General features: G+C 38.2%; 1 protein-coding gene across 32 annotated transcripts in view; it reads left to right on the top strand.

Annotated features, from left to right (window-relative positions):
* The first annotated feature begins 1352 nt into the window (after positions 1–1352).
* Positions 1353–27778, top strand: part of ABI3BP (ABI family member 3 binding protein) — a 169335-nt gene continuing 142909 nt past the window's right edge. For all 32 annotated transcript variants that reach the window (XM_075034192.1, XM_075034201.1, XM_075034204.1 and 29 more), the window contains exons 1-2: positions 1353–1529; positions 27543–27722. In XM_075034192.1, the coding sequence (XP_074890293.1) occupies positions 1451–1529; positions 27543–27722 (259 nt within the window). In that variant the 5' untranslated portion in view covers positions 1353–1450. The remainder of the gene's footprint in view (positions 1530–27542; positions 27723–27778) is intronic.

Below are 27778 nucleotides of genomic sequence, written 5' to 3' on the forward strand. Positions count from 1 at the left end.
GGAAAAAATAGAATGTGCTTTCTGGGGCATTATTGAAAGTAGTATTTCAGGCAAAAAAAGGAGAATGGCACATTTGCTCTGTGTATCCGGCTTTCTGTTGTTTGAAAGTCTTTTGCCATCAGGTCAGTGGTCGGTGTTTTGGGAGACTCCTGTCCAGCTGTATGCCCTTTTAAACATCTTTCCATATCATCCAAATTGTACCTGTTGCCTTTATCTGTTCATAGTGTTCATATTCAGGATCTGAATCCTCCCAAAGATCCTTAAGATAATAGTGTTTGGGGATTTTTGGGGGTCTGGCTATAATACTGACTTCCAACTTGCTATTCCCAGATTTGAGTTTGTGAATCAGAAAAAGGTTTTCTTATGTCAGAATTAAGAGGGTGTGATCAGGCTGGCAAACAATTCTATTGTCAAACTGTTTTTGTTACAGCTGTGTGCTGTCCATACTGATTAGAAGAGCTTGAAATTCCTTAGTTTTGTCTTTAGGACCATTACTGTTTAGCTTCTCTTTTGAAGTTCTTCCTGAAGTACGGAGTACATGGGGTCTTTTAAATACAGTACTAATCTGTTTCTTAAGAAATGTTCTTGTATGCTTTAATATATTGCCCTTTTATTTTAAACTACTTTGTTTCTATCCAGCCCAGGCAGTAATGCTGTGATTTTTCTCTGCTTATAGAACACTCTATGAAAGTAGGAGCATGTCAGGTCCAGGCCAGTGGGGAGTAGGAACAGACTGAGCATACTGAAGAGCTTTCAGTGTGCATTGTGCCCATTGACTCACCGGACATATACGAAAGGGGAAAACGGAAAATATTTTTAAATTGCCAAAATCAGATACAAGTGAAAAAAGACATTTATTTTTTTCAAACACAGATCTTTTGCTGAATAAATATTTGTCATACCTGTTTATAATGTCATGTCAAATGGAACTAGTATTTATTTGCCTGGATGAAAGCCACACCTAGCCCGAATTAATCTTAAGCAAAATCTTGAGATTGCAAAAATACTGAGTTCAATATAGCAGTTTTCTGAGTACTGCTAGTGTTATTTTTGCATTTTAAATCCAGCTTTCTTGGATAAAACAGTGAAAATGTCTCTCAGATGAGTTTTCAGATAATAGAAGTTTTGATACTCCTGGTTTTATTTGCATGAAATTTAAGTGATCAAATGGTAATCTATTATCCTGAGTGGTGGAAAGACCTTGTTACAAACCCCAGAAGATTATTGTAGGGGGAGCCTGATAATCTTTTTATTTTTTTTTTAATGCTAATTCTCCTTTTCCAGTGGGAGTGAATGATGTCATCCTGTCTCCTCCCACTGTGTAAACTAAGCTTGTGTCAAAGTGTTGCTGCCTCTTGTCACAGAGAGAACAGTTCACTTAAATGCAGCTGCAGTACTTTTGTGTGATACCTGTCAGAATCATTCCCAGTGCAAGGTCGGGTTTGTGACCATGATGTCAAGATTGGTCTTTCTCCTTTTCTGTGGATATATTGCACTAAACCTGGGAAATGCTCAGAAATTGCCAAGAGGCAAGTAGCTATGACAACTTTCTGGGTTTTTTGTTTGTTTTTCTGTTGTGGGGCTTTTTGTTTTTTAATGCTTGCGTTTTGCCATGGAAATTCGCTTTCGACATGTTAGGAATGATTAAAGATAATGGAAAAGATGAAAGAAGATCAGTCAACAGGGCGAGGTCCAGGTACAAGAGAGTAACTTTAAAGCTCTTGAATAAAACAAGCTCAAATGTTTTCATGGTGTCGTGTGACTCTAGTGAGAAGTACCATGAAACCAAGTAACTGTATTTAATGATTTTATAATGATTTAGAGAGCATTATGCAAGTTTGTTCTTTACTATATTAAAGAAAATGTGACTTAGAACCACCCTGTGTTGTTGGTGGAAGATTTCAGTTCTGTCTGGAAAGAACTTTTATGCTTTCCCTTTATATCCATCCTTAGCAAATCAATAAGAATTTACTTTTGTAGGTCAGGTTGTATGCACTTTGAGGGAGAGAAATATGATTTATTAAAATTTCCACAAGAAGAAAAAAGCCCCTCCAAACCAGTGTGAATATTTGTTTAACTATTCCTTTCTCCTGGAGTCTGGAAATACAGTAGATTTGCAAAGCTGGCAGGGATCTCTTCTTTTCCTTGCTAATGTGACCCATGTAACATTGGCATTTTACTAGTATTTTATTATTGCAGGAAGAACAGTCATAGCTTAAAATGAAAAGAATATTTCTATATCTAGATTGTAATCCGCTTTGTAGTACCTTGGCATTAAAACAGCACTTTCACAACTGTTTCTGTACTGCACGTATTGCTCTCACTTTGTAGAAGTGCTTGCCTGAGTCCACTGTGCTTTGTAATGCTTTTTACATCTACAGTCTCTTGCAGTGAGTAACAAAGGAAGCTGTGATTTAGTTCCTTATGAGAATGTTTATTAAGGAATCAGCAGTTTGAGGACTTCCTAGGAGATTTTGTTTCATAGATGGGAAACCTAAAATAATTTTGGGGAGAAGAGGTGATTTTTCACCCCCCGCCCCTCCCCAAGAGACTTTTTTTAAAGGTTTCTCACCCTCACTCTTCCGCCGGTGATGTTCTTTTGGTAGTGGCTTTCTTTTAAGTTCATCTTCTGGAGCCAATGTGGAGTTTTCTGCATACTGCTAATAGGGGGCAATGTGTAGTCTCTGAGTAACAGATAGATATGCAGTTGTTCAGGTCAAGCAGACTGTAATACCCTAGATTTATCAAAAAAGCAATCTATAAGTAAACTATTGTAGCAGTTTTCATAGGGGAGGATTATGTTGAACAGAGAGGAACCTTGTATGTATTGCCTACTTTGAGGGAAGGAACTTTACTAGTGCTTGTCTTTTTAAATGGTTTCACTGGACATTCTGCTCATTACTGTAGAATAGTGGCTGTAAATTTATGTTGACTGTGAAATTCAGACAAAGCTACTGATCCACTGCAGTCAGTGGGAGATTAACTTGGGGGTGCATTTTTCTCTATCCTAAAATAGCATTGCAGAAGTGAAGTTCTGTTTGCCAAATGCCTAAAGCTGCAGGTGGAGACTTCATTTCTTTTCAATGAAATAGCTCTTTAAAGATTCTCACATTGCAGTGTTGAAACATGAGTCTAATTCTTTTGTTTGCAGCTGCCTCTCACGTTATTATTTACATTGGACTGCATTTAAAAAACAAGTGTATTAGTACCTGTCTGTTATTTGGAAATGTTCAAAGGAATGTCTTTCTCTGCAACACTGTTGTTTGACAGGGAGTACAGAATTTTTTCATAAGCAAAGGATATATTTTGATCTTAAAGTATTTTTAAAATGAGGATATGTAGTGGTAGTATTCTGTTAAGAGGGCTACTCTGCCCTGCTAAGCAAGCTTAAATTCCTGTGACTTCCTGCGCTCTTCAAGTCACAAACTATGTAACTGGGGCTCCAGAGACACTCCTGCTCTATGGGGAACAGTGGAATCAATTTCATAACTTGAGGGAGAACAATCTAGCCAAACTCACTTGGTTAGTGATGCAGGCACTTCTGTGAACAGGTTCTCACTGTAAATCTTGCCATTCTTACTACTGCTTTGGAATTCTAGTGGTCAAGTCTTCTCTCCAGGAGGTGAAACACACTGATCCCTGGTCTCGTGGGCTGGGATTTCCTTTCAGTGATACAAGGTGGAAAGAACATCTTGCCTCCTGCAGCTGCAAAGGAACGGTGCCAGTACACCCTTTGGATGTCAGTGACTTCCAGAGCTGTTTGAGAGATTGTGTGCAAATATGCTGTTCAGGAGGCTGGAACACACATGACTCCCTTTTCACATATATTTTTATACTTTCACCTCCACAAGTGTGTGTTTGACTAGAACGACAAAGAAAATGTTATTGCTGTTCTCAAAAGAGTGTTCTTTTACAGATTCTTTAATTATTTTTACTTCAAAAATTAAGGCACTGTTGGAAGAATAATATGGAAATGCTACCAATGTGACTCAAGTATTCAAAATCAGGGAAATATCAGTTAAAATTTCCAGTGGAAACTTCATGCTACTTCTATGTATCCTGCATTATAATAGTTTTGCCTGTACAGAAAATACGCCTCTACTTATAACTGGTCCTAGTGTAGTGTCCTAAGCACAGGTGAACACCCTTTCTTTTGCAGTTTTTTGTCACATTTACTGTAGCGAAGGAGAAGTGATGAGGCAGTTATAAGCTGTGTCATAATTGAGACTCTTTCCGCATAAAGATTTTACAGACATAAATAAAGGCAGTGTAATTGGAAAGGGAAGGTTGGTGGGTATTGTGTTTTACCGTGGAGGCAATGCCTTTTTTACAATTATGTTTGTGTTTCTTGAGTTTCTGTTTCAGGGATCAGCTGCTAAGAAAATTCTGTAGTCAGTGCCTATGGAGACTATGTGAGGGGTCACAGAACAGCAGGGCAGGAGATAACGGTATTATTAGGGGTGGTCTTTTATCAAGTATTTGAGCCACTGTCCCTTCAACTATGTCCAGCTTCTAAAGCTTGCTTTTTCATCAGAAAGAAGAGATACTCAGACATTTTCCACGTCCTTTTGTCTCTTCCCTTATGCCACTATGCCAGTGCCATCCAACACAAAATTATTCAGCTCAACACTGTTGTACTTGAAATATTTTAATGATGGGAGGAAACAGTTGCAATGCATAGGTGTCAGAGTTATAAATTGTCATACTTTCTCTAATTTTTACGGTTCTTTGTAACAGAAACATTCCATCCTTGAAGAATGCAGCGTTGTCTCTCTGGACAGGAGTTGAGTACAGACAAAAATGTCATGTCTTTAGAGTAGGAGTTGGTAAGAAGAGCATCCTGAATCTGAGAGGGAGATGGAAAAGCAAAGCCACAGAATCAAGAATAAACAAGTTACAGGACATAATCCACAAGATTGTACTGCCCTGCAAACTGTGTTTCACTGGCATCTTTCCAGCTGGACCTGATACAAATGTTGTTGAAGGCAACAGTTGTGGAACAAGTTCTTAGTGTTTGGTAAAACAGTGTTTCATGTTTTCGATTTTGCCAGTTGACTTTCCAGTTACAACATAGATGTCCATAGAAATTGACTTTTTCACTATAATCCTTGCTTCTGATGGCTTTTGTGTATCTTCATGTTCTGTTTTTCTTTGTTAGAGCTGAAAAGAATTTGCGGTTGATCCCTTCTTATATACTTAGACTTTTACGAAGTTTTTAAAAAGAAGAGTCTGATTTTTTTTCTGTTTTGTTTTTGTTTGGTTTTTTTTTTCCCATGTTTCTGACCTCTGTGGTTTTCCTACTGTTTGAGTTAGTCATCAGGTAGATTGGAATTCAGGCCCATTGTTGTTCTACTTTCCAGGATTTGGGCCTGTCCTGTTCTGCTTTCCAGAAAGGGCTCAGGAAACCTTGATTCACCTTCTTTGTGGCTGCTCCCTTCTTAGGGAAAGAGAGTACAGACTTGACATTCCTTATGGGATCATGTGAAAGAGCCTGATTTACAGACTTATGTAGAGAAAACCAGATCCAAAACTTTCTTGTTTCTACAGTTGTCAACTGTGGGGATAAGTGGGAAAAATAATAGTTCTACTTCAAGGGGTTTTTTTGCTTGGTAAGTATACAGAAATGTTAGAAAATATTGTAGATAACCACTAGCCAAGATTTGTACTTATGGTAATTATAACTGACATCCCTTTGAGAGTGAGCACTGTATTTACAGTATAATTCCAAATTTACCATTGACATTTGTGAAAGGAATGGGCTAATATTATTCTTAGCTAAATTTGCTGGCTGTGCTATGTTATGTAATACTTCTTACTAACCAGAGGTTAAACTCGGCATGTGTTTTCACTTACTGGTGTCAAGCAGTTAAAACAATGTTGAGTTATTTCAATGTATCACAGTGACTATATTGCAACAGCCAAACCTTAATCTTTAAGCTTTTGTGCCCGCCCCTACCTGCCCCCCCCCACACCCCCCCCACACCCCCCCCCCGAGCACCCCTTTGGTAGCTGTAGGATAGCAGGGCAGAAATTGTAAGACAGGAAGAAGTCTCCTGCGAGTTGGGTTTTTTGAACATATAATGAAGCTGGCATATCAAAATATCACAAAAGGAGTGAAATGACATGTGGTTTATATGTTACTTTCTCCATAGTTTACAGAACATCTTTCTGGGAACTATTTTTCAAAATACACAACTCATTAACCTTTAAAAACCATATTCTAATGAAGGAGGGCCAGTTTGGACTAAACGATTGAACTTCAATTTTTTTTTTATAGTGTCTGGAAAGAGAAGTGCAAAATTAATTTGATTTGTGTGAAATACTTCTCTTACGTTTAGTGGCACATAAATTACAAGAAAGTCCTATGAGAAATGCCAAAGGGATCCTTTTTCTGGTATAATTGTGTGGCTAGGATTTTCAGTCAGATATGTCATGGCAAATTTGGCTCCTTCTTTGCTGAAAATGAAACCAACCCATAAGAATGCTGCCATTATAGCAGCTCATTTAATCAAAGTTATCTCATCATGCAGACAGTTGTGTCCTAGGATTGCACAAAAACATATCAAAACCCAGTATTGAGTGTCAGGCTTCCAAGTTCAAAGATAATCTGTAATACCAGAATTCCATTTTTATACTGGCATGGGCAGTGGTGTGACAGTGTGATGATACATATGGGTGGATTCTGCCAGGATTAAATTCCATAGCATGTGAACGCCTCTAAAATGATCTCACTGCTGGGTAATCTGTATAACCTTCCACCTCTTCATTTTAATTTTAATGTTCCCAAGTATCTCTTTCTGAATATTATTTTCAGTCCTGTTCCATATAATCTTTTGTATCTAGCCATGCCAGCAGGACAAGCTACATAACTCACTTGAGGGGAGAGCTATAGGCTAAATCCTACTCCTGCTTTTTGGCCAGACCTTCTATATATGGATAGTATAGTCTGTATATCTATTGACTGGCGGTACTGTGAATGGTCAATGGGTCTGAGGCTTCTTTGGAGTGTTTGGACTTACCAGGTGTGTACCACACGTTGCATGTGCAAACAGAAAGCTCACTCTGCTCCAGGGGGAAAAAATGGCTAGCAGTGACCTGTCATAGTCAGAACTGTTCATACAGCTCCCAGTGGATTTCTTTTCCTTGGGGAAATTCAAGTGCAGACTTGAAATTGTTGGTAAGCAGGATAAATTTGTTGCTGTGGAGTGTTCTTGACTACTGCCTTTTGCAGGATATGGTTGCAGACTTATTCACTGACATGGACTGTGCAAAAATGTCACATTAGATCTCGGTGTGAAGAGGTAGGTATTAGTGTTCTGGAAAGGCAGTGGCCTGAAATAGGTGCCATTATCAAAACAGCCCAGTCTGTAGTTTGCTTCCAAGTGGAAGAGGGCAGCTGGAAGCAGGCCAGATGCCACCCAAGCTTGCCTGACAGGCCTTAATTCAAATGCCCTTAGTTAGAAATTGGGTTTTCTACAGTACAGGCCAACATGTATCTAATACAAGTTTGCTTTATGAAATACAAATTTGTCTTATTTTGCTATGAGGATAGTGTTGTGAAAATGACTACTGGAAGCATCATGAATCAAACCTTTGTGTGGGCAAGGCCTGGGCCAAGTTTCCCAGCACAGCTGTCCCTCAAAACATACCAATCATATGCCATTATACTCTGGCTAAATCAACCCTAAGCCTCCCCACTTGAGCAAACCAGTGTGCATCATATCAAGGTGAAAAAAAAACAGGTCAAGTGTTGAACCACCAAGTGAACGTCTACTGTTGATGAAGTTGTGATTGTAATTACGGTCACCAGAATTTAATGTTTTTGCACTCATTGCTTAATCAAAGTGATGAGATCAGAATGTGCAGATACCCAGGCGAGGTTACGTAAGGATGTTCACATTAAGAATATCAGCCCAGAGTTTTCACCACTTCAGAGCTGCTGAATAAAATGCTGGTAAAGAGTTGAGGCACTAGCTACTGGAGATACTAGATCTAAAGGCAGGTGGTAGGGAATACTTTTTTATTACAAGAAAGCTAGTCTTCTCCCAGTCTGAAGGGGAGCATTTGCTGCACTTGTTCAGAGGTTGGTGGAAAAAAACTAACCTCTGTTTTGTAAAATACTTTAGAGTTGTTGCTGAGATCCCTCACTCATTAAATCCATGATTTAATATTATTTAGAGTGTTTCCTGGAAGAAAAGTAAGTGAGGCAAGTGAATCCACAGTTTTTTCTTAGGCTAATTGTAGCCATGGTTTTTACTCAAATCCTGTTTACCTTGAACAAATGTGTCAAGGTAGCAGGGCTCCATGTGAATAAATCCACTTAGTAAAACCCAACATAATGAAGTAACTAAACCTCTGTGTGTGATTTGATTTTTATTTATTTTATGTGTGTGTGTGTGGTGTGCTAACAGTAGAGTGTTACTGACCGTACTTCATAAGGGATTGTAATTCAGTGCTATCATTCAAGCTGGAGAGTCAGTGGCAAAATGGATTCTCAAAGTGTGATGGAATTTCCTCTGTAGGGTTATTTCTGCATTTTTGTATAGTTCTAAGTTTTCTGCATTATTCTTGAAATCTGCTCAGGAAAAGCATGGTTCAGTAAAGCAGGAAGCAATTGTAATATTCTTTTCTATCACCAGCAGTCATGGCATTAGTTGATGAATCTATAAATGGCCACAGAGTGCTTGATATGAGTTTACATAATTAATACTTTGGGAACCTAGCCAATTTGAGACGACTGGCAGTGTATGTGGGATAACATTATTTTTGAACTTGTGCAGGGAAAAATGTTTTCTCCTTTTGTCAGCTGCTTGCCTCTGCTTTATATTACTTACTTTAATTTTTCTTTCTATGATGTAAAAGTCTGGAATCATTTTAAAACAAATAAAATGGTGATTGGTTCAAAAATACAAATATGTAAACCTGAAATGTCCCAGAAGATTGTTTTCTGACTTCGAAGTGGAAACATTTTCTGGCAGTTTTGATTCCCTCATTATCACAGTTCAAGCCTATACATGAACAAGAAAAATATACAGTGAGAAAAATGCAAGACTTCAGACCTTATCACTTATCACTTTTCTTTTTAAATCTCAGTGTGTCTGTACAACGTGCAGAAGCATATGCTTAAAATAAAGGAATGGGCACAATAGTATGAAAGTTGATAAGAAATTGAGCTTTGGGATACAAACAATAAGAAGAAAACTGTATTTTCTGACCTGGGAATTTTGGCAAAGTCCCATTATCTGTGGCTCACGCAAACACTAAAGTTGGATTAAATGGCAGGGCACAGTTTTTATTTATAGCACAGTGTACGCTGAAGCATAGCTTGTTACACACTTGGGGAAATGGCTGTGGTCAGGTTTGAGAACCGTGAATTCTCTTAGTTTGATGAAGAGCTGTCTCAGGTAAAAGTGAGAGGGCTGCACGTTCAGCTGGAATCAGTAGGTCTCCTTCGTCATAAAGCTCATTAACAGCTATTTATGGTTGTGAACACAACTATGAAATTGCTCTGCATTGGTAATCCATTATTTGCTCCCTTACTGATGAGAACCAGCTTTTAGCTATGCTATGACAAAATCACAAGCATAAATACTGCATCTCTTCAGCATTTCTTCCTGCCCTTTTTTTTTTTTTTTTTTTAATTGAGGAAGGCAAAATCTGGCAATTATAATAAAAATGTCGCCCTGCTCATGTCAATTATTCAGTGCTCTTTAGTAGATAGATGATAATTCTTCTGTGACTCGGTGGTGGTGTAATGGTTGATTCATCAAGTCTTTGTATAAACTTCATAAATAAGATTTTTAAAGGATTGAAACACTAATTGTGCAAACTTTTTGAGCTAAAGAACTTGTTTTGAATTTTGGACAGATTTTGTGATTTTTTTGCTCCAGTGGAAGATTTATACTTAGACTAAACTTGCATGCAAGTAAAGTCATTAGGGTGATTTCACACAGACTCTAGCATGCAGAGGCACACACAAAGAAAATCGTTGTGGGATCTAGTTAATTTTTGGTAAATGCTTTGCATCAAAAATGATTTTGTCTTCCATGTTTTAAACTTGCAGGCTTTTATCAGTCCCCCTGTATTCTCCCAGTTTTAGTAACATGATCAAATAGCAGTTGATAGAAGCATTAATATGTTGTTAACATGCAGTAATGAATTCTAGAAAGTAAAGTTCCTCAATAATGTAACAGATGTTTATTGTGTTCCCTTTACACTTGGAAATATTTACAGAAATTACCAATGGACATCATATGCTATTAGTATATTTATTTGGAGGGAATGTAAGGTTGTTCATAGCATTAAGGCTGAAGAAAAATTACAGATGCTCCACCACCCAAAGGAAATAGATACTCTTGTTTATGCCCTATTTCAGTGTAGAAATCTCAGGCATTGTGGATATTTTTTTCCATGACCTGGCTTTTCCAGATTTTTTTTTTTCTATTAATTTGCTTTTGTAGTGTTAAAACATTTGTCAGTTGTCAAACAAAACTGGCACAGGAAAGACCATCTCATTTTAAAACTCAGTGAAGTCATGAAGCAATGTTTATGTGCTTAATATACTCTTAAGTCAGAGAACATTCTTTAGGAATTAATGTAATCTACTGCACACTGAGTTACAAGATCAGTGATGAGAGAGACATAACTTTCTACATACCATAAATTCTCCATGAACAATTGGACACAGGCCTGAGTGAAGTACAAGTGAAAATGCAAAGTCAGTCGTACACAGACTGCCAAGCTGATGGGTCTGTGCATAGGTGTACAGGCCCCTATCCTGCCCCAAAATTAGCATAAGCCTTCCTTTTGTGTAGCTGATAGTGTTGGCATTTTTCTTTTTCTTTCAAAACACTGGATGGAGCATTAAAAAAAAAGTAAATATGGACATAGAAAGATGAGTTAGAAATAGAGATTATTCCCTGCTGCTTGCTTTCATCTCTGTAGATAAAAGGCAATATGGTGAAAATGGAGCAGGTGACGTAATGGATATAGAATTTGGAAATACAGTCAGAGAACGTAAACTCTATATTGTCTGCCATATCCTGGGTAGGAAGGGAATTAGATGGGAGAACAGATGAAACACACTGTTAGTAGCAAAAACAAGTACTTGTGACTTATCTTGGTACTCCCTTGATCATACACATAGCTTTTTTTTTTTACATGTTGTATACTTACTATAAATTAATTTCTTTTCCATTTTTTTCCTCTAATCCATTGATTTAGAACAGTTTACTTCATATTTCAGTTTTCTTGAGTTAACAATGCCTCTGCTTCACAAGGTATTCATAATGCTGAAAAAAAGAATTCCTGCCAAATTTTGGAATTCAATATTACTTCCTAAAATCATCAAGTATTTATCTTATTAGTGGCTTCTATTTTCACACTGTTTAATTAAAGACTTACTGGAAGTCTGTTGCTTCTTTCTTCAGACATTTGCTTGAACTGTAGCAGCTTTCCTTTGATCTCTAGAAACTCAGAATGTGGAACAATATAGAAGAAGATAAGAAGGGTCACCTGTGATTTTTCTTAATCTGTTACTTTTTTTTTTTAGTAAGAAGCCAGGTCATCAGTCTTGAGATCCATCTCGTCTAATGGTGCAAGATGAGATACATTTTCCAACTGAAAAAGCCATATGCAGTTGGAATCAACCCTTGCAGGACTCGGCTGTATCCAGCTAGTGTCCTAGACATGTGTGAGAATGTTCAATTTGGAGACCAAGAACATAAGTGAAACCACTTTATTTTGACTGCTCTGTTGGAAATGCTGAGATTTATTTTTTTTTTGGTGTTTATAGCTTTCTAAACTGAAAGGGAATGACCAGTTAAGAGCTCTGCTGATAGACTTGAATGCATTGACAAGGCCAAGTTGCAGTTCTCAAAGCGTAACAACATTTCATATTTATTACTGGTTTTGTTAACTGGTAAAGTTTGCTTATTCTTTCTGAGTTTAGCATGTGATATACAGCAACACCTAAGAATTCTTATGTATGCTTCAGATATTTAATTGCTTTATCAGCTGTCTGCCTCTGAAAAGTGGGAAACTCATTCCAAAGTTAAAGCACAGAATATTGCAAGCACCATTGCCAAGTGCACATCCAAAGCTATTAATCCTTGCACTATTCGAAGTCCTTTATGTCTTGGATGTTAGAAGATTTTGAGCAGAGAACTCAGATACTTTGTGTGATCATATGATGGTTGCAATGTTGGAAGTGGAAAGCCATCGTGACTTCAGAGAAGGGATGATCCCATTCAATTTTCATCTCTTGATGCATATTATTTTAAAAAGACCTGTTTCAGCTCTACACAGCATAATGGGGGATTTATAAATAGAAATTAAATCCCATTAGACAGTAGTAAGGGATGAAGCACATTCTTAGAAGCTTGCATACATTTAAGAATTGTTAAATGTCTTATGCTGTCATGGGCATGGTCCCTACATATGCAATCTCAATGTGATGGACAGATTGTACTTGTCTGGTTTGAGAAGTTTCTGGTAGAAATAGATTATTACATTATCTTCTGATGAAATACTTGTTTCTGTTTAAGGATATCTTATTTTAGATACCTTTTATTTGATCTTTGGAGAATCTGTGAACTAAAGCAGGGACTGGACTGTTCTCATGAGATGAGCATGGGTGTGTTTACTTTAATATTAAATCTTGACAGAAGAACAAACCATTCAAATTCACCAATGCACCCAAGTGCAGCAGTGTCTGTCTCACTAATTGCACTGCCATTCTGTAAAGATGATTTAGGAGGGTAGCTTAATGGTACCTGTTTCTGAATGGTTGTCTCAGTCTAGTTTGTCTCCCTTCAATTTGAAAGCAGATCATTATATACAATTTCTCTTTTATTTGCCTAACCCAAGTTCTTTCCCAAGTATACACAAATTGCAAAACATTCTCCCTGACTGAAGTGAGTTTAGGAATTACTGTGGATATTGCTTGAGAGCCAGAAAGACTATCAATGGGGACTTTGTACTTTTAACCACTGACTGCTATTCTTTGAGCCCATTTTTCCATCTGCCTTGTAATCTTCCCATCCAGTCTGCATTTCTCCAGTTTGGCTGGCCGGATACCTGTGGAGATTGTGTCAAAGTCGAAGTAAATGACATTCATCACCTTCCCCTTGTATGCAAAGCCAGTAATACAGTGAATTACAGAAGGTAGCAGGGTTGGTCAGACACAGTCTGGCCTTGGTAAGTTTGTGCTGGCTGTTCCGAATCACATTCGTCATGTGCATATGTGTGACTGTCTGGTGACCAAGGTTAGGCTGAACAGCTTGCAGTTTCCTGGATGCTCTTTCTTGCCCTTACTCAAGCAGTTTTACTGAGATATTTTGCTGTTCTCACATGACAAACTAATCTTGCCTCTCTGGCAGCTCTCTTATGCTTATCTGTATACTGAAGAGATAGTGCTTTACTGGATTTTCAGTATCTACATGTTAGAGATAGGAAGTAGGATATTGCAGTTGAAGCATAGCACAATGGCAGCCCTTCTTGAGGCTTTATGGTGCATACTTAGAGGTGCAGGAGAAAAAGTGGTAGCCTTCAAGTTGAAAAATACTCATTTTCAGTTACATACATGTTTTATGTATTTGGATACTGTCTTCATATCTGTCTATGTACTTTTTCTCTAAGCTGGATGACTCCTATTTAATCAGGCTTTTTTCCTGGGTAACATACTCTGTACCTCTAGTCATTGACTTAGCTTTTTTCCCTGGATTTTACCAGTTGGTCTACTTTATAGTGCTCTATGCACTGGTTTATTAGTGATAAGAGATCTTTGTGGAAGTGAGGACTAGTGCATAAAAGGACTGGGTGCCAACTCTTCAGACTTACAATAGAGAAAGCAACAATATTGAAACGTACCTAAATATGTTGGTGATTCTGAGACTCATAGATTAGTTTACAACTTAAGAGTTGGAAGTACATGGTGGTTTCAAATTTACTCTGTTAGTATATTTGCAGACCTTGCTAGCTGTCTAAATACTACTATCTTTAAGCAGTTTTGTCCTTAAAAAATAACCATGTGCTGAATCAGAGAAGGAGGTAAAACAAAATGAGCTATGAAAACATCTAAGCCAATGTTAGAGAATACTGAGCTAAAGACTTGCTCTTTCAACTGCTTGGACTATGGCAAGTAAGATAATACTTAGCGCAGGAGGAGGATTTTAGTATCTGACTAACTATTTTATTCTACAGATATAAAAAACCCGTGCAAATACCAATTTAATACTGCTTGGGTTTTGTGTTTTTTTTTTTTGTTTGTTTGTTTGGTTTTTTTTTACATTAATTCAAAACTGCCTTATTCTAATACAGTAGAAATTACACTTTCTTACCATCAGTTATTTCATATTCTTTTAAATCTGACTCCTGTTCTCCCAAAGTATTTCAAAAGATCCCCAGATGGATAGTCACACAGCAAATCAATCCAAAAGGTATGCACTGAAAAAAACAAAATTATGTATTCTGATGTAATACACAGTGGTCACAGCTAAGAAACAGTTTTTAAAATGACTGCTACAATGTGAGATTGTTACTGCAATCTGGGTACACATCAATCCATGTAGCAGATGATCTGTGCACTTGGTAATGAATGATAACATCGTGGATTGTATAGTATCTTCACTCTTCTCAGAAGCAAATGCGGTTGTAGTTCTAGATGCTGTTTTTCATTATGCCTTTGATTTTTGATTCTTCAACAATCCATTGATATTTGTACACAAGAAGTGGATTAAGGGAGTGGTTGCTGCTAAACACTGCCTGCCATTGAATAGATAATGACAGTGGTAATGCTAAGCACTGCCTGCCAATGAACATGTTCTTAAGAAAGTTGTTGCATTGAGGTCTGCAGTCTTTAATACTGATCACTTCAACCTATTTATAATTTGTGGGCAGAGCCAGACCAACAGCATCTGAATTCCTCACCTGCTTAAGTTCTTAGTATCTTGTTGACCTTCCCCTACTGAGGAGCTGTTGTTGAAGTCCATGTTTTTATTCAGCTGATCAGCTCTAAAGTATAACTACCTTATACGTGGCCATGTCCGAAAACCACATTTCTCTTTTGGTGTTTGCATTAGCTGGTGCTCTTTGAAGGCGTAAAGGGGAGTTAGACCTAGAAAACTTGGGAGACTTTTGCTCCCCACAGTCTTCTACACACCTTTATTTAATATCTTTATGCAGAAACTGTCAGGTTCTTAGACCAAGGTACAGTTTTCTGCATAGCCCAGCCTGGGTGGAGTTGCCTTGGACCTGTTTCCTTGGACAGGAGAAGGAGCCAGGATTGGAAAGACCAGCTCTTCTGGGCAAGATGCAGTCACTGTCTCATCAGCTCTGTCCAGGTGGAGTTGCATCAGCCCAGAAAAAGACATGCCAGGCCAGTCTGGAAAAAAAACAATGACAAACAACTAGCTCTGAGAGTAAAGCCAGGGGAACAATGCCCTGGAGATCACAGTTACATCAAATCAAAATCAAGCTTTATCCTAATGCAAATAAATGGTTCATAATCTAAATTGAAATAAAGGTTTGAGGTTGTTTTATTAACAGAGAGTTTTTTCATGGACAAATAATGTCCTTTTAAGTTTTGTGTTTTGTGTGCTGTTGATTTGAAAAGTAGTATCTATCAAAAATGGTTCAACTTGAAGGACTTTCAGGGGACATTAAGCATTGAATATAATGGATAGGTTTTGTTCTGTCTCTATCCTTCAAAAATGTTGATTTGTTTGGTGTTGAGTTTTATTTAAATTAAATTTTTAGCACACGTATTTGAGCTTTAAACACAACTAGGTTTACTGACTGGGCAAAGAAAGGAGTGGAATTTTCTAAGATTTAAAAGAAAAATTAAATGATATCTTATGACAGGAGCCAGGGACAGGTTGTTCAAACTCTGTCCAAAAACATTTTCAGAAGTTTAACTCTTGTTCCCTTGTCCATCAGAGCTGCAGACTTGGTTATTCTCAAACAACAGTTTTCTATCTTGTTTTCAATTTTGCTTGCCATTTTAACAAATAATGGGACATGAGCTGCAGAATGAAAGCTGGAAATGGGGGTTGGACCACCGATGTGGGATCTTCAGTTTAAATCCAGGCTCTTTTCAGCTTTGTTACTGAAAATAAGGATAGTTACTGTATTTAGTCCAATAAAAAAATAATTTTAAAGCAACATGTGGAAGGAGCCTTCTGAGGGAGATAGTGAAAGGGATGGAAGTGGATCTTCGAAGAAGTGCTTGAATGACCTGAAAACAGGTGAGAGAGATGGCAGCATAGGAATAATACACTCCTTTTTGTACAATGCTTTATGTAGATACATAGGAGCTGGAAGTGCTAATAACTACATCTTTTTCTCTGCATTGTCCTTACTGGTCCTAAAGTAATAGTGAGCTACAGCTTATTAACTCAGTTCTGAACTGTAGTGATCACTAGAGAGGAACTGGCAAAGGAAGTATTAAAAACTATATAGTTTTGTAATATAAATGCTCTAACAAGTTTCTTTGAGAAGTATCTATTTAGTTTATATCCATTAAAAACAGAGAGCATATTTCAGATTAGCATTAGTAAAATTAAATATACATTTCAGCTGAAGGAAGAATTCTCAGTAATGCTGAAAGACTGCTGTGGGAAAGGGTGCTGGAAGGGATGAGGCTGAGCCTGGGCACTCGCAGTATGTCTCTTCCTATGGAGGTCTTAGTGAGTTACTGCCTTCAGATGAACACCAGTATTGAGGGGGTTTCCTACTGGATATTTCAGATATTTATACTCCTCTGTAGTGAATTTCTATTATAAATGAAACTTCCAAAATTGCCCATGATATCAAAGAAGTACAGAGGGGAATTATAATTTATGCTATTTTATTGGCTGTGTGCAGTCTGTTAAGAATGTTGATATGCCTAAAAAAGTTGCCATCTTTCAAATAAAAGTGTTTTAAAGGCATAGACAAGAAGGAGTTTATTTAAAAATCTCTTGAAAGCGTCTTTATTCTGAGTTGGGCAACTAGTGAGCTTGGAATTCCAACAGATTATTCTTGTAGCACAAGACAACTGATGGCAGGATGTCCACCTGACAACTCCAGGTCGTTAGATGCAATTTCTGAAAACAAGTAAATGGACCAAGTGTTTGTGTTGTGATTGTACTGGCTGAAAAGATTTCTTTCAGCATCAAGAGAAGCTAGAAAATACAGTATAGAGGGTTACATGAAAATAAGATTTTTTTTTTTTTTTTTGGCCTTGAAGTTAGCTTGCTACAGCTTGTTCTAGTTTATTTCCCTGAGAGACTTAATTGAAATTCTGTATTTCCTATTGGCTGACATAAAGTGGCTTCCTCTTTAACACATAGATCCTCCTCAGAGGCATCCAGCTTTCTTACTAGACATCAGAAGTTAGATGAAATTTAGGTTGTCTGGATCTTTCTTTGGTGATGTCTTTTCTTTCCTTTTAAATTACTGCAAGTCATCGGACAGGTTGTGCTTACCATACTATCACATCTACTTTCTTAGTTACAGTGGGAGTCAAAAAGAGGTGCTAATTTCAAAACTTAGTAAGGTGGAATCAGTTACTAGTTCCTGGTTATCAATAAAGTAGTAAGCCTTAACAATAAGGCTTAAAATAACAAGCTTTATTCATCCTATCTATCAAGCACCATAGTCAAAATAAGAAAGATCTACCGTTTCTGTATTAAACAATGTCATTGTAAGCGAAAAAAGTAGCATTTCAAAATGAAATGATTGCTTCTGCTCCTCTGTTCCTTCCTCAAACCAAGAGAATGGCTTTGAAATGAACAGAATTGATAGCCTGGGGGCAGAGAAACTCAGGTTAAGGAGAGTGTTAGGACTGGAACAGGAATTGTACTGCTGAAACTTTTCTGATTGCTCATCCCTAAAAATGTGCCAGTGGATCTCAGTGTAATAAATGTTGGTCTGTAGGTAAGAATAACATGGCTTTTGTTCATCTTTTTTGGAAGCTGCCTGAGCAAAGAGATCCTGTGAGCGTAAGTTGCAAGCTTATCAGTTAGGTTACTTCTGTAGATAGATGTGCATGTATGTGTTTTGCAAAGTTAACTGCTGCATGTTGACAGCCTATTTTTCTGAAGTCACATTAGACTTGTGTACAGACTGTGGACATACTAATATTTTGAAAAAAATATTTAATTGGGGAACTTCCATTGCAAATGACAAAATTATGTGCAATGCTTTTAGCTTACCCTCTTTCAATAAGGTATTCTTTGTTGGCCTTTAAGGGTATGGTCTCTATGGCACCTATTTTCATCATTTAGAGTATTTATTAATGTGGATTTTATAGCTAGGAGCATTGGTGTTTTATGTAATCTGTGATGAGAAAGATGATCTAACATTGTCCACAGCTACCTGACCAGAGGATACAAAGATACAAAGACGACAGATTTTCTGCAGAAGTGCACGGCAGTGTGGCAAGAGGCACTGGGCACAAGTTGTAACATGGGAAATTCCAGTTAGATATTAGGAGTGTTGTTTTTTTTTTTTTTTTTTTTTTTTTAAAACAACAACGATGATAAATACTGGAACAGGTTACCCAGGGATGTTATGGAATCTGTGTCCTTAGAGGTGTTCAGACTCAGCTGGATGTGGCCCTGAGCAACCTGATCTGATTAGGTCTGCTTTGAGCAGGGGTTTGGATTAGATGACTTACAGAAGTCCCTTCCACCCTAAATTATTCCATGATTCTATGGTTGTGGCTGTCTTAGAAGTGTGTCTTGTTTATTCTACTGCATAGAAACAGAACTATTTTTAAATGTTTGCCATTTTAAGCTATATTTGGTTTTCGGCCAAACAATCAATTTTTCTCCATGTTTGGGAGCCAAAGCAAATATAAAAATATAAAATAGCAAAAATAAAAGTTGCACAGTGTTAGATTATCATTGAAATCTTGGCTGGTGGTACTATGGCACCAGATTTGGAAAATGAGAGCACTGCTGTGAACAATTTAAACGTTATAGGTGAGGTGGTGCTCACGAATAGATGGTGCTAATATATTTTCTTAAGGCATGCTTCATTTGTCTAGCGCTCTGGGAGGCAGTGCTAGGTCTTGCCTTCATGCCCTCTAAAATCTTTGAAATGGTGAAAAACAAACAGTCTCAATGTAAGGCAAAAGGAATTCTCATGATGAAGCCAAATTTGCTGTAATACTGTACAGCTGTATTCACCCTCTAGTTTTGTAGGGCAGAGTTCAAGGCTTTTCACTCTATGGATAAAAACAAAAAATAGACTGTATTTGATCACACTTAAAGCCTAGCAGTAGGATCATAGAATAAGTGAAAGTAACATTTTGTGTCAGTATTGCTTTTGCTGAGCCTTTAGTGAAGCAGGGAAACAGCTCAAAATGTAAGTTGCCAAGATGAATTTCTTTCAAAACAAAAAATGGTTACTTTATTTCATTTGTGCTTCCTTCTTGAAGTTTGTTGCTAAATCAGCACCTCGGGGTTACTTCTGAATGTGTTAATTACTAGTTAGTAAATTATCAGCCAGCTGCTGACATATCTTCTTAAATTGGAGAGAGAGAGAGAGAGTGCTCTTCGGCTGAAGATACTTTATTTGACAGGGCCAAGATATATTTTGGGGTTTGGGTAGAAACAGAAAAGAGCCAGTTAATTCACATTCCAGTCACCTCATCACCCAAGTTCTCTCCTGTTCCTCAAAACAGAGGAAAATCAAAACAGCTGGCAATTTTAACTAACTCCACATCTATTGTTACCAACAATGTGGTAACAATATAATGGGCATAGGACACAGAATTTCAAAGACTTTAATTCTGTCTTACTGAAACAAAATTTTTTTGCTTGTTCATTTGGGAAGTAAACTCTCAGGTGGTTTTATTTGCTTTTATGCGTTGGAAATACTACTGTCCCCAACACTGGGGGCAAATACTGGTTTAATGCAACTAGCCCAGTGAACCATTTCTTTTTATCTCCTTCTCTCCAGTTACTAAATAGCAAAGGAATTGTATAAATCTATTTTTAGTAGTTACTGTTTGGCCTTTTCAGACTGCTTTGCAATGTTGATTTCTTAGGGGGATGTTAAACCTAAACCAAAGGGCTTTCACTGAACTTCTGCTGTGAAAGTAGAAATTGAAAATTGAACCTCTCTGTCTTGCAGCTAAATATGAACCATTAGTTAGAACTAGCTGGTATGAATAAGAGATGGTAGCAGTGCTTATGAATTCTCCTCTTTCTTCTTCTGTTACTCCATGATTAATTAAAGTGATAAGAAAAAGAAGATACTTCACATAATCCCTGGTGGGTCCAAAGCTTGAATAACAAGTGTCCAGCTGAATATTTTATGTATTATTTTCTGTAACTGCTTTCACATTTTAAAGATATGAATTTCAGTTAGGTAATTTAGAGTTAAATTTTTCTAAAGTTTCAATGTTTATTTGCTCTTGGCTCCTGTTGCCTATACGTGACCACTTATTTTTTCCAACTAGCCAAACTATGGTGCTCCCAGCTGGATTCTTCAGACCATTTGCAGCTATTTTCTTCTTTCTGAAGAGTTATCGGTGGCTGGTTCCCTTATGATGCAGCTGATTCATTAAACTGTCTTTAAAAGTTTTTCCCCTTGTAGGCAAAGAGTCCTTTCCCTAGAGTGATTCCAATACTGCAAGTGATCTGATGCACTTAACGTAGTGCTTTTAGTTCAGATATACTGTGCGCAGTTTGTCCTGCTGGTATTGGCCATCAGTTGGCTTTTGTTGAAGAGAATACTTGCAGATCAGTGTGGAATTTCTGTTGGCAGGCATGGAGGGAAAGATTGTTTTTCAGAGGTGGCTATGGGTCCCAGAATCTTCCATTTGGAGATGGCCTCAATGTAAAAGAATTACTCTACAAATGCAAATACTTAAGACCAGAGTTTCAATAACACATGCCAAAAGCTGATACAAGTGAATGTGAGTTAGGAAAAATCAATCTTGCCTTGCTCTGTGCCTGCAAGTTTTCTTTCCTGTTTGTAAGGTGTTTTCAGAATCTCTTTACACTGGAATTAGAGGGTGCCTAGTTTACCATTTGACTCTTTCATCAAGGAGACAGGGGGGAAAAAAGGTATTCCAAAATCATAAAATGACAAAGTTATTTTCTCAAAATCAAATGCATTCTTATCACAATATCATAGCAGTTAAGTTTGATCATGTTTAATACATATTTATCTGAGTGTTGGCCAGGATAGAGCTGTTACTCAGAATGGGAATGCCTGCTTACCCTGTTAGTTGTTTAAAATACTGTGAGATCAACACAAGTGAAACCTATTTTGCTAATGTGTTCCTGAGAGCAGTCCCCATCTACCAAGCTAATTGATATGAAGTCTGTACTGCTCCAGGCTGGCCCTCTCTCAACTTGACTGGCAGTGACTGTGCAGCATGTAGTGTTGAGCTCTCCCCAGCTGGCTGCAGAGACCCCCCTGCGCTGCTGTGCCCTCCCTGTATACCTCTTGTCTGCTCCAAGGATTCCAAGTGACTATATGGGCTTTCCTCATAGGCCCTAACGTGAGTTGCATTTTGTGACGTTTTCATAGGAGGCTTTTTTGTATGTTTTTAATTCTGACCAGTGTAGCAGAGTCTGGCTTACAGTCTCCTGCACAAAGCTGCCTTTTCCTTTTAGATTCGAAATGCTTGAATTTGTTCTTAAGGGTCAAGGTCTCCTTTGAACTCATGTGACCTCCTTGAGTCTGGAACATTTTAGCTTTTTTTTTTTAATTCGTTAAGAACTATTTCTTTATAATGTACTCAGCTATAAAAAGAGAGGGTTGCTTCACAGCCTTTCGTGTTTGTATTTTTATAACGTGATGCTAAGAAGTATACTGTGTGTAGGGTGGCACAAAAGTGTGATGTTGGAAGAGTGCTAGGGCTTCTGGAAAGATGTTGGAGTGCTGATCTGTTGGCAGGCAGAAGAGCTGGATTGATGACTAAGTAGCACACTGACCCAGTTTGGGGAGAGATGTCATTCCCTACAAAGAAAGAGTCCATACAAAGAGTGATCTACCATGCATTGATAGGTGTGCCATGACAGAGAGCACTTTCTGGGCTTGTTGGCTTCCTTCTGTCCTCGTTGTTCTTTGGTTTTGTCTCTTGTGTAGCCTTTCAATCTCTGGAACCTAAGTGCTCTCACTCAACAGCTACGGTTCCCAGCAAATTCAGGTTCTAACTTCAGCTGGGAACCTTTGCTGCTAAGGTAGCAGTAGTGGTAGAAGAAAGTATGTGATTCAGTATAGTGGTCTTTCCTACCTTGGGCAACATGAGAGCAGATAATGATTCTGTTGAGCACACCTCACTTGAGAGAGCATGACTACTGCCACTCAACTCATTCAACATGAGGTGAGTGATCTTCAGGTAGAAAGTAATTAGGAGATGTTGAAATAAGAATCAAGATCAATAAGATGTAATAATAAGAGAAATAATAACAAACTAATGAAGGGATACATTGCTTTTTCTTCTAATTTTGGGGGGGTCTGTAAAGTAACTGTACACTGAAATGCATCAGTAGTGAGAAAGAGGAAGAAGGGAGAAAAACCTCATGTGTAAACTGATTTTTCTGTAGCATACCAACTTCCACAGATTTCATGTGAAATTTTCAATTTGTCATTCAGGTTTTGACATCTGATAGAAAAACTTGTTAGTGTTGGCCTTGGTTGCTCCACTTCTGTCCATACACTTCCAGAAACTGGTCAGCCTCTGATAGTTATTGTTTTACCAGTTAAAATTGATCCCTCAATTTCAGTGATTCTGGAATGCACACAGCCCATGGAAGGGAATGTGGTTTAGTCATATGAAGTGTGGCATCTGTGTTGTTGCTTTAGCACAGTTATTTTCCTTTAAAAACATGCAGCTAAATAATAATGAAGGACGCTGTTTGTTTGCCTTGCCCTGTGCTGCTTTTTGGGTCAGGCTGCACCTTCAAGAGGAAGGGGAGAAGAGCACTCTTGCTGAGATTGACTGGGCCGTCTCAGCTAGGGGAACTTCTGTCTGGAGAGAAAGAAATAGTAAGCAAGGAGCTTACGGAAGGGGTAGAAGATGGTTATGTTAAGAAGAGTATGAAGCAGACCCTGTGGCTAGATTTCCAAGGAGAGGAAAAGAAAGAAAGATTATCTCCATCCTTTATTGGATGCGGGGGGAAACATGGTAACAGGCTGAGGGAAAGGCTGAGGTACTTAATGCCTTCTTTGCCTCAGTCTTTAACAGTAAGACCAATTGTTCTCAGGGTACCCAGCCCCCTGAGCTGGGAGATGGGGATGGGGAGCAGAATGAAGCCCTCATAATCCAAGGGGAAATGGTTAGCGACCTGCTACTCCACTGAGACATACACAGGTCTATGGGGACAGATGGGATCCACACAAGGGTACTGAGAAAGCTGGCGGAAGTGCTCACCAAGCCACTTTCAATCATTTGTCGGCAGTCCTGGCTAACTGGAGGTCCCAGTTGATTGGAAATTAGCAAATGTGATGACCATCTACCAGAAGGGTTGAAAGTACAATCCAGGGAACTACAGGCCTGTCAGTCTGACATCAGCGCTAGGGAATGTTACGGTGCAGCTCATCTTGAGTGCCATCAAACGGCACATACAGGACAACCAGGTGATCCAGCCCAGTCAGCATAGGTTTATGAAAGGCAGGTCCTGCTTGACTAATCTGATCTCCTTCTGTGATGAGATGACCCGCTTACTAGACGAGGGAAAGGCTGTGGATTTTGTTTACCTGGACTTCAGTAAAGCTTTTGACACCATTTCCCACAGATTCTCCTGGAGAAACTGGCTGCTCATGGCTTGGATGGGTGTACTCTTTGCTGGGTGAAAAACTGGCTGGATGGCCAAACCCAAAGAGTGGTGGTGAATGGAGTTAAATCCACTTGGTGGCTGGTCACAAGTGGTCTTCCCCAGGGCTTAGTATTGGGCACCGTTCTGTTTAATATCTTTGTTAATGATCTGGATGAGGGGATCGAGTGCACCCTCAGTAAGTTTGCAGATGATACCAATTTGGGTGGGAGTGTTGATCTGCTTGAGGGTAGGAAGGCTCTACAGAGGGGTCCAGATAGGCTGGATCAATGGGTCAAGGCCAACTGTATGAGGTTCAACAAGGCTAAGTGCTGGGTCCTGCACTTGTGTCTCAACAACCCAAAGTGGCCTGGTGGAAAAGGCCCTGGACGTGTTGATTGACAGCCAGCTGAATATGAGCCAGCAGAGTGCCCAGGTGGCCAAGAAGGCCAACAGCGTCCTGGCTTGTATCAGAAATAGTGTGGCCAGCAGGACTAGGGAAGTGATCATCCCTTTGTACTCGACACTGGTGAGGCCGCACTTCAAATACTGTTCAGTTTTGGGCCCCTCACTACAAGAAAGACATAGAGGTGCTGGAGTGTGTGCAAAGAAGAGCAACGAAACTGGTGAAGGGTCTAGAGCACAAGTCTTATGAGGAGTGGCTGAGGGAACGGGTGTTGTTCAGTCTGGAGAAGAGGAGACTCAGGGGAGACCTTATCGCTCTCTACAACTACCTAAAAGGAGGTTGTAGAGAGGTGGGTGTCAGTCTCTTTTCCCAAGTAAGAGGTGATAGGATGAGAGGAAACAGCCTCAGGTTGTGCCAAGGGAGGTTTAAACTGGATACTAGGAAAAATTTATTCACCGAAAGGGTTATCAAGCACTGGAACAGGCTGCCCAGGGAAGTGGTTGAGTCACCATCCCTGGAGGTATTTAAAAGACTTGTAGACGTGGTGCTTAGGGACATGGTTTAGTGGTGGACTTGGCAGTGTTAGGTTTATGGTTGGACTCAATGATCTTAAAGGTCTTTTACAACCTAAATGGTTCTATGATTATATGAGTTTTTCCTAAACACTGTGGGGACCTTGCAGTATTTGTTGCCATCCAGGCCATCACTGAAAGGGTCCTGTACTTAAAAGTGAACTAGAGAAAAAGGACCTGCCCTGTCAAGACAGGGTAGGGAGGACAAGGATTTATTTTTTTACATTTTAAGATAATCTCCTTTTCTTTTCTTCTGTTCTGCCTCATTCTCTATTTTTAAAAATACTTTATTCCTGTTTATGTTCTGCTAGAACTGGCTTTGAGTTTAAAAGCTCTCTTGGTGGTTTTGATATGCTAGCTATAAAGAAAAGATCTGAAGGGTCCTACCTCAAAGCTGTTGCTGTCTTGGGATCCCATTTAGACTTTCTGGTTTTAGAAACCTTACTAAGAGTTTTTAGGCTTAAATAAAATGAAGACCCCTTGTCACTATAATTGACACTTATGAGTAAAACACAGTATCTATCTATCTAGATGGAATCACACCCAGTTGAATTCAGTCTTGAATTAGAATTAGGTCTTCAAATTAATTTGAAGTATAACTGAAAGATATAGAAAAACAAGTGTGTGTACAAAAAAAAAAACCAACCAAAAACCCCCAAAAAACCCAACGTGAAATTATTGTAGATTTTAAATTACAATAGACCTTCACTAAAATTTTTTAAAATCCAGTTTTGAGTCTGATTAAGAATTTTAATACAGAAATCAAATTATTATATTTGAATCAAGTACTGTAAGTCTTGCTTTCTTCTTAGACATGAATCTTCAGTGGACACCAGGAGACCATACTTTCATTTATGCTCAGGTCTCTAAAGTTAGTTTAGAATTTTGCAGACTACATAATTTTAACAAATCTAGTTCACTGTCAATCAGAGGTAATAATCCTAAGTGTTGTTGGCATGGAACACTTTTTACTAAGCATCTTTATGAAGCATATTAGAGGGCTTTGAAGTCTATTGGGTTTTCTTTCTGGTTTCTGCTATTTGGAGCCTTGTCAATATTCAAAGTTGCACACCCACAGCAGTTTCATATACTGAAAATAAAAGAAGTTAGGATGTCTCCCAAATAAGGAAGAAACTACCACCCCTTCCCCTGTGATGGTATTGTACTGCTGAAAATGTCTAGAAGCCTTGCAGCCTTCTGGAACCTGGCAGAGTTCCCTTTGGAAAATTGTGACCGTCCTGGCTGAGTGCTTTTACTTCATCAGTCTTCAGATAAAGGAAGGGTCTCATCGGAGGCGCATGTTTTCCATCAGTTTTACTCGTCAGCTTCTCTCTATAAAGGGAAGAGGCATAAAGTGTGTTTGGCTTCGGTCTTTACATTCAGTGTGCAGACAACTGCAGGTGATCAACAGTACCACTAAATCATCTTCCCAAATTGGGGATTGTGGCCTCTCAGCAATTCTAGTCATTAGAATTTCTAATTTAAAAAAAAAAAAAAAAAAAAAAAAGAAGGGTAGGCTGGGGTGATACCAGAGAATCAATATGTACTTGTTTAAAGAAACTTTGAATATCAGTCTGCAATTACTGAGAGAGAGAGAGAGAGAAAGGTAGAAAGGAAGGGAGTTAGAGTGAGGGAGAGAAAGAAAGAAAAGGAAGTTCACTATCGCTCTACCCTGTTATTTAATGACAGGCCATATATCTCTCATTTGGTTTTCTTCAGGATTTAGCCCCTGAAGTAAAATTATTTTGTGCAAATTTCTGGGTTTTCCTGAAAAATTAATTTCAGCCCTCATGATTGGAGAGATGCCTGAAAATCTATTGGGAATAAAAATTTATATTTCAAGAATGAGAAAAAAATAATAACCTGAAATGTACTATTCTAGTGCTAGTGTTGTAAGTTTGGGGAAAAGTCACTACTTTTTTTTAAGCATTGGCATTCAACAGTTCTGAAAATATGACAAGCCTAACAGTGACAAGGGAATATTAAAATTTTAAGTACCAAGGAAGGAAAAGCCAATCCTCCCTCACCTCACCAAGAGAAGATGGAACACCTTCTTTTAGCCTAAAAAACTGATTATTCTGTTATGAACTCATTCTGTGTTGTTATAAGTTAAATTTTTGTAGATGGATATACAAGATGTGTCTTACTTTATGTGCTGCTCCCCTGGAAAGCATAAAAATGAATGTTTAAAAAAAGTTTCTTGGTAATTTTGAGTAGAGTATATATGTTAGTTAGGTGTTCTGGTGTAATTCCAACTGGAAAATTACATTCCCAGCCCAACATTAAAAAAAAAAAAAAAAAAAGTAGTTGTAGCATTTTTATTTGGATCTAGTTACTATTTATCCTTTACCCTTATTTTGCAGTGTGATTAACTTAATGTTAAAACTTCGTATTTTTTACTCACAAGCAAAAAAAAAAAAAAAGTCAAACTTGCAAGTTTTTCACCTATGGGTCCTATAGATGGCTAATACTACTATAACTCTTGCATTTAAAGGAAAAAATACTTGCATTTTTTCCAGTTACTTCATGCACTGAAGTTGCTGCAGTTGTAGAAGATGTTACAGCTAATGATAATACTAAACTAATGGAAGAACAGACGTGTTGGAAACCACAATTTTATGTCACTGTTCGTTTACTTTTTTAAATACACTTAGTATCCCAGAGACTCCACATTTAAGCAATTGTTCAGTTGCTTGCAGCTAGCAAATTAAACAGCTCTGTATTGTTATATTGTCTTATTCCATTACCGAATATATTATTACAAGATAATACATTCTGGTCTTCTCTTTTTTTACTCTTTCCCAGTGAAAAGGCAGAGCCTGAAAGTTCAGATCAATGCAACAGATGACACCGTTTGCATGAGGTATCTTCGACCAAGTCAAAACACCAAACTAGAAGGTTTTGTCCTGGGTTATGGAAGCAACTTCTTTTCTAATCAGTACATTCCTTTACCTTCGGAAGGAAAAACCTACATAACAGAACTGGGTAAGGCATATTTGCTTTGCATGCTACTGTTGTCATGAATTGTGGCAAGAGAACGA

Source organism: Buteo buteo, chromosome 8 (assembly GCF_964188355.1).
Source record: "Buteo buteo chromosome 8, bButBut1.hap1.1, whole genome shotgun sequence".
NCBI classification, from domain to species: domain Eukaryota; kingdom Metazoa; phylum Chordata; class Aves; order Accipitriformes; family Accipitridae; genus Buteo; species Buteo buteo.